Source organism: Macaca mulatta, chromosome 5 (assembly GCF_049350105.2).
Source record: "Macaca mulatta isolate MMU2019108-1 chromosome 5, T2T-MMU8v2.0, whole genome shotgun sequence".
Taxonomy (NCBI): domain Eukaryota; kingdom Metazoa; phylum Chordata; class Mammalia; order Primates; family Cercopithecidae; genus Macaca; species Macaca mulatta.
In genome coordinates, this window is record NC_133410.1 from 96,121,228 (window position 1) to 96,134,487 (window position 13,260).

The 13,260-nt window shown below is 38.8% G+C and overlaps 1 protein-coding gene across 33 annotated transcripts in view; it reads left to right on the forward strand.

Annotated features, from left to right (window-relative positions):
* PTPN13 (protein tyrosine phosphatase non-receptor type 13) overlaps positions 1 to 13,260 on the forward strand; it is a 224,210-nt gene that overhangs the window by 199,169 nt on the left and 11,781 nt on the right. For all 33 annotated transcript variants that reach the window (XM_078001959.1, XM_078001963.1, XM_078001960.1 and 30 more), the window contains 2 exons: positions 3,946 to 4,001; positions 6,163 to 6,266. In XM_078001959.1, coding sequence (XP_077858085.1) covers positions 3,946 to 4,001; positions 6,163 to 6,266 — 160 coding nt within the window. The remainder of the gene's footprint in view (positions 1 to 3,945; positions 4,002 to 6,162; positions 6,267 to 13,260) is intronic.

The window sequence follows — 13,260 nt, forward strand, 5'->3', positions numbered from 1 at the left end:
ACAGAACCATCAACAAAAACCACATAATTATCTCAATAGATGCAGAAAAGGCCTTTGACAAAATTCAACAGCCCTTCATACTAAAAACTCTCAATAAACTAGGTGTTGATGGAATGTATCTCAAAATAATAACAGCTATTTATGACATATTCACAGCCAATATCATACTGAATGGGCAAAAACTGAAAGCATTCCCTTTGAAAACCAGCACAAGATAAGGATGCCCTCTCTCACCACTCCTATTCAATACAGTATTGGAAGTTCTGGCTAGGGAAATCAGGTGAGAGAAAGAAATAAAGGATGTTCAGTTACAAAAAGAGGAAGTCAGATTGTCTCTGTTTGCAGATGACATGATTGTATATTTAGAAAACCCCATTGTCTCAGCCCAAAATCTCCTTAAACAGATAAGCAACTTCAGTAAACTATCAGGATACAAAATCAATGTGCAAAAATCACAAGCATTCCTGTACACCAATAGTAGACAGAGAGCCAAATCATGCATGAACTCCCATTCACAATTACTACAAAGAGAATAAAATACCTAGGAATCCAACTTACAATGGATGTGAAGGACCTCTTCAAGCAGAACTACAAACCACTGCTCAATGAAATAAAAGAGGACACAAACAAATGGAAGAACATTCCATGCTTATGGATAGGAAGAATCAATATTGTGAAAATGGCTATACTGCCCAAGGTAATATATTGATTCAATGCTATCCCCATCAAGCTACCACTGACTTTCTTCACAGAATTAGAAAAAACTAAAGTTCATATGGAACCCAAAAAGAGCCCACATAGCGAAGACAATCCTAAGCAAAAAGAACAAAACTGGAGGCATCACACTACCTGACTTCAAACTACACTACAAAGCTACAGTAACCAAAACAGCATGGTACTGGTACCAAAACAGATATATAGACCAATGGAACAGAACTGAGGCCTTAGAAATAATACCACACATCTACAACCATCTGATCTTTGACAAACCTGACAAAAACAATCAATGGGGAAAGGATTCCCTATTTAATAAACGGAGCTGGGAAAACTGGATAGCCATATGTAGAAAAACTGAAACTGGATTCCTTCCTTACACCATATACAAAAATTAACTCAAGATGGATTACAGACTTAAATGTAAGACCTAACCCCATAAAAACCCTAGAAGAAAACCTAGGCAATACCATTCAGGACATAGGCATGGGCAAAGACTTCATGACTAAAACAACAAAAGCCATGGCAACAAAAGCCAAAACAGACAAATGGGATCTAATTAAACTAAAGAGCTTCTGCACAGCAAAAGAAACTATCATTAGAGTGAACAGGTTTTGCAATCTACCCATCTGACAAAGGACTAGTATCCAGAATCTACAAACAACTTAAATAAATTTACAAGGAAAAAAAGAATCCCATCAAAAAGTGGGCAAAGGATATGAACAGACACTTCTCAAAAGAAGACATTTATGCAGCCAAGAGACATGTGAAAAAATTCTCATTGTCACTAGTCATCAGAGAAATGCAAATCAAAACCACAATGAGATACCATCTCATGCCAGTTAGAATGGCGATCATTCATGTCACCTGCAAATAGATTTAGTTTTACTTCTTCCTTTCCAGTCCAGATGCCTTTTATTTCTTTTTCTTGATTGCTATGACTAGGACCTGCCATACAGTCTTAAATAGAAGTGATGAGAGAAACATCCTTGTCTTGTTCCTGATTTTAGGAGAAAAATGCCTTTAGTTACATTAAATATGTTGGGTGTGGGTTTTTTTAAGATAGCCTTTATCAGATCGAGTAAGTGCCCTTCTTTTTTTAATTTGAGACAGAGTCTGGCTCTATCACCCAGGTTGGTGTGCAGTGACATGATCTCGTCTCACTGCACCTCTGCCCCATGAATTCAAATTATTTTCCTGCCTCAGCCTCCTGAATAGCTGGGATTACAGGTGCACACCACCACACCTGGCTAATTTTTTAAATTTTTTAGTAGAGAAAGTATTTCACCATGTTGGCCAAGCTGGTCTCAAACTCCTGACCTCAGGTGATCTGCCCACCCTGGCCTCCCAAAGTACTGGGATAACAGGCATGAGCCACCACACTCAGCCTGAAGTTCCCTTCTGTTCCTAGTTTATTGAATGTTTTCTTATCATGAAAGGTATTAAATTTTGTCAAATGCTTTTCCTGCATTAATTGAGATTACCATGGTTTTTCATCCTTTATCCCATTGATATGATGTATTATATTAATTTATTTTCATATATTAAGCCAACTTTGCATTCCTGGAATAAATCCCACTTGGTTATAGTGTCTTATTCTTTTTGTATGTTGCTTGATTTGTGTTGCTAGTACTTTGTTGAGGAGTTTCCCATATATATTCCATCTTTATTTCAATAAAGAAATTAGTCTGTAAAAAAAAAAAAAAGAATGGCTATCATTAAAAAGTCAGGGAACAGCAGAAGCTGGAGAGGATGTGGAGAAATAGGAACACTTTTACACTGTTGATGGGAGTGTAAAGTAGTTCAATGTTTGTGGAAGACAGTGTGGTGATTCCTCAAGGATCTAGAACTAGAAATACTCTTTGACCCAGCGATCCCATTACCGGGTATATACCCAAAGAATTATAAATCATGCTACCATAAAGACACATGCACACGTATGTTTTTTGCATCACTGTTCACAGTAGCAAAGACTTGGAACCAACCCAAATGTCCATCAATGATAGACTGAATAAAGAAAAGGTGGCACATATACACCATGGAATACTATGCAGCCTTAAAACAGGATGAGTTCATGTCCTTTGCAGGGACATGGATGAAGCTAGGAACCATCATTCTAAGCAAACTATCACAAGGACAGAAAACCAACCACCACATGTTCTCACTCATAGGTGGGAGCTGAACAATGAGAACACATGGACACAGGGCGGGGAACGTCACACACCAGGGCCTGTCACGGGTGTGGGGGATTGGGGGAGGGATAGCATTAGGAGAAATACCTAATGTAAATGATGAGTTGATGGGTACAGCACACCAACAAGGCACATGTATACCTATGTAACAAACCTGCATGGTATGCACATGTACCCCAGAACTCGAAGTATAACCAAAAAAGGATACAATTTGGCATCTCTTTCTAATTGTAGCAAACTGCTCCTGCTGCAGTATTTGAATCTTTGAAACATACCATACTCAGTTAAAGTATGAGTTGGTTAATCTTTAATGATAAAGGGGCAATATATTATAATTTAACATCTTTGAAACTACTAAGATTTTCTCAAAGCTTTTTTAAGATTTTAAAATTGAAGTAGTAGAAAAGCATATACCAAATGTGCATATCTAAATAATCATTAATTCACACTTTCATCTTTTTTCCTCTTTACCTCTTTCCTATTAATATTTTTAAGATAAGAAATGAAGGCCAAGCTGGCTGCAATGGCTGACACCTGTAATCCCAAAACTTTGGGAGGCTAAGGCAGGAGAGTGACTCAAGGCTAGGAGTTTAAGACCAGCCTGGGCAACATAGTGAGATTCCATCTCTACAGAAAAAAAAAAAAAATTTAAATTAACCAGGCATGGTGGCATACACCTGTAGTCCCTAGTACTCAGGAGGCTGAGGGGGGAGGATTGCTTGAGCCCAAGAGTTTGAGGTTACAATGAGTCATGATTGTACCACTGGACTCCAGCCCAGGCAACAGACTCCATCTCTTTAAAAACATGAAAAGCCAAGATGAGTGTGAAGATAACTAAGTGGGAACAGCAAAGACTGTTGGGCCACTGATGTCTCAGCCACTCTTTGGAGTGTATTAATTGAATGTCCTATGTGTCTTTGTAATATAAAGATGAACAATAACAGTAAATATAGGAAATAACTAACAGGAAAAAAAATAGTATGAGATTGATTTTTTTGTTACAATGGGCTGATTTGATTCTTATTTATTTTTATTGTAGCCCACCAAAATGAATGGCTGTGAAGAATATTGTGAAGAAAAAGTAAAAAGTGAAAGGTAAGAAAATAATTTGCAAAGTATCCATAATGCTTCTATCTATCTGTCTGTCTGTCTATAAATGCTCTGAGTAAAATAAGCATTGTTGAGTAAATTATGAAACTATGGTTGAATATTAAGAATGCTTTAAATTTTTCAGGCCAGGTGCAGTGGCTCATGCCTGTAATCCCAGTGCTTTGGGAGGCTGAGGCTGGCGGATCACCTGAGGTCAGGAGTTCAAGACTAGCCTGGCCAACATGGTGAAACCCCGTTCTCTACTAAAAAGACAAAAACCCAGGCATAGTGTCTCATGCCTGTAATCCCAGAACTTTGGGAGGCTGAGATGGGCGGATCACTTGAGGCCAGGAGTTGGAGACCAGTCTGGCCAACATGGTGAAACCCCGTCTCTACTAAAAATATAAAAATTAGCTGGGTGTGGTGACGTGTGTCTGTAATCCCAGCTACTCAGGAGGCTAAGGCAGGAGAATTACTGGAACCCGGGAGGTGGATGTTACAGTGAGCCGAGATCACGCCACTGTACTCCAGCCTGGGCAACAGAGCGAGACACTGTCTCAAAAAAAAAAAAAAAGTTTTAAAATTTTTGTTACTAGGAGATTCTAGTGACATGTGAAAATGTGTTTATTATACCATTGCTTCAAAAAAGCGATATTCTCTTAACCATGGGAAAAAATGAATGAAAGAGTGAACTAATGGAAATGTGCCAATAATCATGATAGTGACTGTCTTCTCATGTTGGGTTATGGGTCATTTATTTTTCAGTTTCTCTATTTTTCTATACTTTAAAAATTTACAAATTTTTAAAGAGAATATGAAACAAAAAAAATAAGAAAGTTTTTTAAAACCCACAAAAATATGTTTTAAACAATTTCTAATTATAAAATAAGGTCTTTTTTAACCAAAATATATGTGAGGGAAAGGTTTCATATATATGAGGGGACTTCAGAAAGTTCATGAAAAAATAGAGTTAAAAGATAAAAATGTAAAATATAAACTTTATTAACATAAGCTCCATCAAGTTTAGCACACTTTTGTAGGTGACGATACTAGCCATTTAATTCATCCCTAAAACACAGAAGATCCTGCCAATTTAACCATATCAATGCAGTCTTTTTTACATTATTAACTGAAGAAAAATGCTTGCCCTTTACAGATTTTTTGAGATTGAGGAACAAAAAGTCAGAAGGAGCCAAATAAGGGCTCTAAGATGGATTCCTAGTAATTTTCCACTGAAGCTCACAAAATTGCCTTGTTTGATGAGAGGAATGAGCAGGAACATTGTCACACAAGAGGAGAACTCTCTACTGAAGCTTTCCCAGACATTTCATGGATATAGAGCTTTTTAACCCAGCAAAATAAGTGTTGTCACCCACAGTGAGTTAGAACAGGGGGAAACATCTGTCATAAAAGCAGCATAATTGCTGCCCTGTTGACATCTTGGGAGCATTAGTCCATGTCCTGGTGTATACTAATGTCATCGGATAAAAGTACTCTGCTTTGTTCCCCCTGAATATCAGAAAGTTCAAAATGTATTCAGGCTTTTATGTATCCTTTTTCACCTCACCTTAGCACTAAACACCGTTCTCCTACCTGGTTTCTCTCTCCTAGCCATCCACCTTACCAAAGCCATCCATCTTACCATCTGTTTTGCACTCCCAAAATATTGAGAACTTGTACTGGGTTTCATTACATTAAGTGAGTGCCCAGGTACAGGAGTGTCCTTCTGGCCTCCTGTTGTAGCAAAAGGCTATACCCGTCAACAGAGACTTCTTTAAATAAATTAAGATACATTGGTATTTTACAATAGTGGGCAGCTGCTGAAAAGAAGGAGAAAGCTATACGCCAATACAATTGTAATCTCTCATCCATGTTGAAGGATAGAAATAAAACCACCACCTTCTACATCCTCAAATGGACTCCTTCAGTCTGAAGTTCAAAGACTTGGGATCTGTCCAAGGATAAATTTTAAAACTGTATTAAACCATTCTACGTCTCAGTTGTTTACATCTACCAATAAATTTTAAGAATTGTGGATTTGGTTTTCTTAATCAGACATTCTATTTTAAAATACTGTAATAATTGTAGAGAAAATCATTCAGGGCTGTAATGTTTAATTTGAGTACAAAAATGAAGAAAATGTTACAAATGTGTTTTGTTTTCATAGCTTAATTCAGAAGTCACAAGAAAAGAAGACTGATGATGATGCAATAACATGGGGAAGTGATGAGTTGCCAACAGAGAGAACAAACTATGAAGATTCTGATAAAGGCAAGAATTGTAATGAGTTTTTTCCTCAAAAATAATGAATTGGGAAAATAAGTTGTTTTTAAGTGATGATTTTCAGACTATATGGATATGCTATTTTACCATATGTATACATTATTTGCTTTTTTTTTTTTTTTTGAAACGGAAACTGGGAGTGCAGTGGCATAATCTTGGCTCACTGCAACCTCCACCTCCCCTGTTCAAGCAATTCTCCTGCCTCAGCCTCCCGAGTAGCTGGGATTACAGGCGGGCATTCAAAGGGAATGCTTGCAGTTTTTACCCATTCTGATACTGGCTGTGGGTTTGTCATAAATAGCTCTTATTCTTTTGAGATACGTTCCATCAATACCGAATTTATTGAGAGTTTTTAGCACGAAGGGCTGTTGAATTTTGTCAAAGGCCTTTTCTGCATCTATTGAGATAATCATGTGGTTTTTGTATTTGGTTCTGTTTATATGCTGGATTACGTTTATTGCCAGGCTTTGGTATCAAGATGATGCTAGCCTCATAAAATGAGTTAGGGAGGATTCCCTCTTTTTCTATTGATTGGAATAGTTTCAGAAGGAATGGTACCAACTCCTCCTTGTACCTCTGGTAGAATTCAGCTGTGAATCATCTGGTCCTGGACTTTTTTTGGTTGGTAGGCTATTAATTATTGCCTCAATTTCAGAGCCTGCTATTGGTCTATTCAGGGATTCAACTTCTTCCTGGTTTAGTCTTGGGAGAGTTTAAGTGTCCAGAAAATTATCCATTTCTTCTAGGTTTTCTAGTTTATTTGCGTAGAGGTGTTTATAGTATTCTCTGATGGTAGTTTGTATTTCTGTAGGATCGGTGGTGATATCCCCTTTATCATTTTTTATTGCAACTCTTTGATTCTTCTCTCTTTTCTTCTTTATTAGTCTTGCTAGCGGTCTATCAATTTTGTAGATCTTTCAAAAAACCAGCTCCTGGATTCATTGATTTTTTGGAGGGTTTTTTGTGTCTCTATCTCCTTCAGTTCTCTGATCTTAGTTATTTCTTGCCTTCTTCTAGGTTTTGAATGTGTTTGCTCTTGCTTCTCTAGTTCTTTTATTTGTGATGTTAGAGTGTCAATTTTAGATCTTTCCTGCTTTCTCTTGTGGGCATTTAGTGCTATAAATTTCCCTCTACACGCTGCTTTAAATGTGTCCCAGTAATTCTGGTATATTGTATCTTTGTTCTCATTGGTTTCAAAAAAACATCTTTATTTCTGCCTTCATTTCGTTATGTACCCAATAGTCATTCAGGAGCAGGTTGTTCGGTTTCCATGTAGTTGAGCAGTTTTGATTGAGTTTCTTAGTCCTGAGTTCTAGTTTGATTGCACTGTGGTCTGAGAGACAGTTTGTTATAATTTCTGTTCTTTTACATTTGCTGAGGAGTGCTTTACTTCCAACTATGTGGTCAATTTTGGAATAAGTGCGATGTGGTGCTGAGAAGAATGTATATTCTATTGATTTGGGGTGGAGAGTTCTGTAGATGTTTATTAGGTCCACTTGGTGCAGAATTGAGTTCAATTGCTGGATATCCTTGTTAACTTTCTGTCTCATTGATCTGTCTAATGTTGACAGTGGGGTGTTAAAGTCTCCCATTATTATTGTATGGGAGTCTAAGCCTCTTTGTAAGTCTCTGAGGACTTGCTGTATGTATCTGGGTGCTCCTGTATTGGGTGCATATATATTTAGGATAGTTAGCTCTTCCTGTTGAATTGATCCCTTTACCATTATGTAATGGCCTTCTTTGTCTCTTTTGATCTTTAATGGTTTAAAGTCTGTTTTATCAGAGTCTAGGATTGCAACCCCTCCTTTTTTTTCGTTTTCCATTTGCTTGGTAGATCTTCCTCCATCCCTTTATTTTGGGCCTATGTGTATCTCTGCATGTGAGATGGGTCTCCTGAATACAGCATACTGATGGGTCTTGACTCTTTATCCAATTTGCCAGTCTGTGTCTTTTAATTGGACCATTTAGTCCATTTACATTTAAGGTTAATATTGTTATGTGTGAACTTGATCCTGTCATTATGATATTAGCTGGTTATTTTGCTCGCTAGTTGATGCAGTTTCTTCCTGGCATTGATGGACTTTACATTTTGACATGTTTTTGCAATGGCTGTTACCTGTTGTTCCTTTCCATGTTTAGTGCTTCCTTCAGGATCTCTTGTAGGGCAGGCTTGGTGGTGACAAAATCTCTAAGCATTTGCTTATCTGTTAAGAATTTTATTTCTCCTTAACTTATGAAGCTTAGTTTGGCTGGATATGAAATTCTGGGTTGAAAATTATTTTCTTTAAGAATGTTGAATATTGGCCCGCACTCTCTTCTGGCTTGTAGGCTTACTGCTGAGAAATCTGCTGTTAGTCTGATGGGCTTTCCTTTATGTGTAACCTGACCTTTCTCTCTGGCTGCCCTTAACATTTTTTCCTTCATTTCAACTTTGATGAATCTGACAATTATGTGTTTTGGAGTTGCCCTTCTTGAGGAGTATCATTGTGGCATTCTCTGTATTTACTGAATTTGAATGTTGGCCTGCCTTGCTAGGTTGGGGAAGTTCTCCTGGATGATATCCTGCAGAGTGTTTTCCAACTTGGTTCCATTTTCTCCCTCACTTTCAGGCACACCAATCAGATGTAGATTTGATCTTTTCACATAATCCCATACTTCTTGGAGGCTTCGTTCATTTCTTTTTACTCTTTTTTCTCCATGCTTCTCTTCTCGTCTCATTTCATTCATTTGATCTTCAGTCGCTGATACTCTTTCTTCCAGTTGATTGAGTCAGTTACTGAAGCTTGTGCATTTGTCACGTAGTTTTCATGTTATGGTTTTTGTCTATATCAGTTCTTTTAAAGTCTTCTCTGCATTGATTATTCTAGTTATCCATTCATCTATTATTTTTTCAAGGTTTTTAGTTTCTTTGCACTGGTTACGTAGCTCCTCCTTTAGCTCTAAGAAGTTTGATCGACTGAAGCCTTCTTCTCTCAACTCATCAAAGTCATTCTCCGTCCAGCTTTGTTCCATTGCTGACAATGAGCTGTGTTCTTTTGGAGGGGGAGATGCGCTCTGATTTTTTTCATTTCCAGCTTTTCTGCACTGCTTTTTCCCCATCTTTGTGGTTTTATCTGCCTTTGGTCTTTGATGATGGTGATGTACTGATGGGGTTTTGATGTGGGTGTCCTTTCTGTTTGTTAGTTTTCCTTCTAACAGCCAGGACCCTCAGCTGTAGGTCTGTTGGAATTTGCTTGAGGTCCACTCCAGACCCTGTTTGCCTGGGTATCAGCAGCAGAGGCTACAGAAGATAGAATGTTGCTGAACAGCAAGTGTTGCTGTCTGATTCTTGCTCTGGAAGCTTTGTCTCAGGGGTGTACACCGCTGTGTGAGGTGTGAGGTGTAGGTCTGCACCTAGTGGGGGATGTCTCCCAGTTAGGCTACTCAGGGGTCAGGGACCCACTTGTGCAGGCAGTCTGTCTGTTCTCATATCTCAACTTCCGTGCTGGGAGATCCACTGCTCTCTTCAAAGCTATCAGACAGGGGCATTAACCTCTGCCGAGGTTTCTGCTTCTTTTTGTTTAGCTATGCCCTGTCCCCAGAGGAGGAGTCTACAGAGGCAGGCAGGCCTCCTTGAACTGCGGTGGGCTCCACCCAGTTCAAGCTTCTGGGCAGCTTTGTTTACCTACTTAAGCCTCAGCAATGGTGGGTGCCCCTCCCCCAGCCTCGCTGCCTCCTTGCAGTTAGATCTCCAACTGCTGTGCTAGCAATGAGGGAGGCTCCGTGGGTGTGGGACCCTCCGGGCCAGGTGTGAGATATAATCTCCTGGTGTGCCGTTTGCCAAGACCCTTGGTAAAGCACAGTATTAGGGTAGGAGTTACCTGATTTTCCAGGTGTTGTGTGTCTCAGTTTCCCTTGGCTAGGAAAAGGGATTCCCTTCCCCCTTGTGCTTCCCAGGTGAGGTAATGCCTCACCCTGCTTCAGCTCTCACTGGTCGGGCTGCACCAGCTGACCAGCACCAATTGTCCAGCACTCCCCAGTGAGATGAACCTGGTACCTCAGTTGAAAATGCAGAAATCACCCATCTTCTGTGTCACTCACGCTGGGAGCTGGAGGCTGGAGCTGTTCCTATTTGGCCATCTTCGGCATGCCCCCTCAGTTTGACCATGTATACATACTTTAAGTGGAAATATGAAGTCATAATTTTGCCATTCTGGAAGGAGAAGTCAAGGGGCCCTTTTTTTTTTTTTTTTTTTTTTTTTTTTGAGACAGAGTCTTGCTCATCGCCCAGGCCGGTGAATACAGTGGCACAATCTTGGCTCACTGCAACCTCCATCTCCTGAATTCAAGCAATTCTCCTGCCTCAGCCTCCCGAGTAGCTGGGATTACAGGTGCGTGCCACCACGCCTAGCTATTTTTTTCTCTTTTTAGTAGAGATGGGGTTTCATCATGTTGGCCAGGCTAGTCTCTAACTCCTGACCTCAGGTGATCCACCCACCTGGGCCTCCCAAAGTGCTGGGATTACAGGCATGAGCCACTGCACCTGGCCAATAATTATTATTATCCTAGAATCCCAACCTTATCTTTTATGATCGGGAATCAATTGGTCTGTTTCACTGTTACTGCCTTTGCATGTTATTACTGAGCCAATAGAGAAATGAAATTCTATCCAGTGTTTCATTCCTCTTATTTCATGTCAGGAAGTGTTACTATAATGAAAGAACATGGTTTTGTCATTCAAAGCAAAGTCTTAGTTTTTTTTAAAGAAATTAACAGCTTAGGCTGGGTGTGCTGGCCCACGCCTATAACCCCAGCACTTTGGAAGGCCGAAGCAGGCTAATCACCTGAGGTCAGGAGTTGGACCAGCCTGACCAATAGGCGAAACCCCGTCTCTTCTAAAAATACAAAAATTAGCTGGTCATGGGCCAGGGATAACTGGCCCTGGTGTTTGATAGCTTTCTCCATGCAAATAAAGAATTCCCTTGAGTTCTTTGTGCCAAGGATGGATGGTGAAGAGAGAAATCAGTGTTCCTAGAGTAATCTCCCATAGTAAGGAATTTCTGAAGTGTCTCTCTTACTTTCCCCATGTTCTTAGAAGCTAATTTAAATGAAAAGTAGTAATAGAACTAAATTTGGTAATTTTTTGTAATGAGTTCCTGGGGTTTTTTGGGTGGGGAGGGAGCGGGTAACAGTTTAAGCTGCGTATGTTATGCAGATTAGAATTTCAAATACAGCTAAGCATACTTGTAAAACTTTAGGACAGCATTTCTCAAATTTGAGAACATAAGAAGCACTGAGAATGTTTATGGAACAGTTTGAATAACATTTAATGCCATTATTTTAGATTATCATTCTCTACTGGTGCCAGGGTGAGCAACACATTGCAACTCAAGGCACTGAAATAATTCAGTGTTTAGTTATGAGTTGGTTATTCAGGTGATCTAGAATGTGCTTTTTATATTATCTTGAAATTAAAACAAAATTTTTAAATGCTTATGTAGAAATACTTGCCTCCATGGGTCAGCAGAGCCCAATTTAAGAAAAACTAGGCTAAGAAATATCTAAAATACATTTGATTTTCTGCAATCAAGCTGTTCATAAAAAGAATGTATATACATATATTTTACTTATGGTCACATTTTAGAGTAAAAGTACTGAAGCAAAGGATATTGTCATTATAATTCTCAATTATCTGCTAAAATGATGGTTCCATTGACTCTGTTGCAACAATTTAAAGGTATTTATTTAACTAAAAGTTTGTTTTTTAAAATAAAACATATTAGTCTGTTAGTCTTAACACATACCAATTTTGTATTTGTTTGATGTGCTGTGATTTTTTTCATCTTTTCCCATCATTTATAAAGCCTTTCTCTATATATGAGATCAAGATTTTAGTGTGTGTGTCTGTGTGATGTGTGTAAGGAGTCAGGGGAGCATAAAATAGAGAATATTGTGAAGTTTGGGATTCTTCAGAAAAATTCATCTTCTCTTACTGTAACAGAGTTCTGTTGTTGAAAGAATCCCATTTACTGTTATCCAGAACACTTCTTTTAAAAAATTGCCTACCTATTATGTTGTTTCTGAAATTCTGAGAACTAAGTACAATTACCTTTTTATGGCTGGTTTTGCAGGGAAAAGAAACAAGCTGTCCCCAGACTGCCCATGATAAATCCCTTATCAAAAATGTTTTAAAAGTGTCATTTGAGTCAAGAGAAGCAGAAAGAAACAACATAAACTCCTTTAGAAACTGTAGATGAATGAGAGCCAAGAGCCTTAAACACTTCTGAACGTCAGTGAGGTATCTCCTTAAAAGCTGGGTGTGAGAGTGTGCTAGGGCAGACTTCCCTGTGTTAATTGTAGTTATCAGCCTACCTATTAATTCTATTACCTTATTTATTCTCTCATATTTAAAGACTTTCCCTTTTGTATGATGAGGTAAGAATAGGCTGAAATTAGTTCATTTGTTAATTAAATCTGTTCTGGGGGAAATATTATTAGTTGTTGCGTATTTAAAGACTTTTCTGGCCAGGCACAATGGCTCATGCCTGGAATCCCAGCACTTTGGGAGGCCAAGGCAGGCGGATCGCTTGAGCCCAGGAGTTCAGGACCAGCTTGGGTAACATGGCAAAACCCTATCTCTACAAAAAAATACAAAAAGTGACCCAGGCGTGGTGGTGCTTACCTGTAGTCCCAGCCACCAGGAAGGCTGAGGTGGGAGGACCACCTGAGCCAGGTGGTTGAAGCTGCATTGAGCTGTGATTGTGCCATTGCACTCCAGCGTGGGCTACAGAATCAGACCGTGTGTGTGTGTGTGTATAAAATAAATAAAATAAAGACCTTCCTAGCCAGGTAGAGTGGCTATATATATATATACACACACACACACACACACTTTTATATATACACATATATACATATATATTTATTATGTGTATATACACACACACATATATAAATATATAAAATAAATAAAGTAACATAAAGACCTTCCTAGCCAGATGCA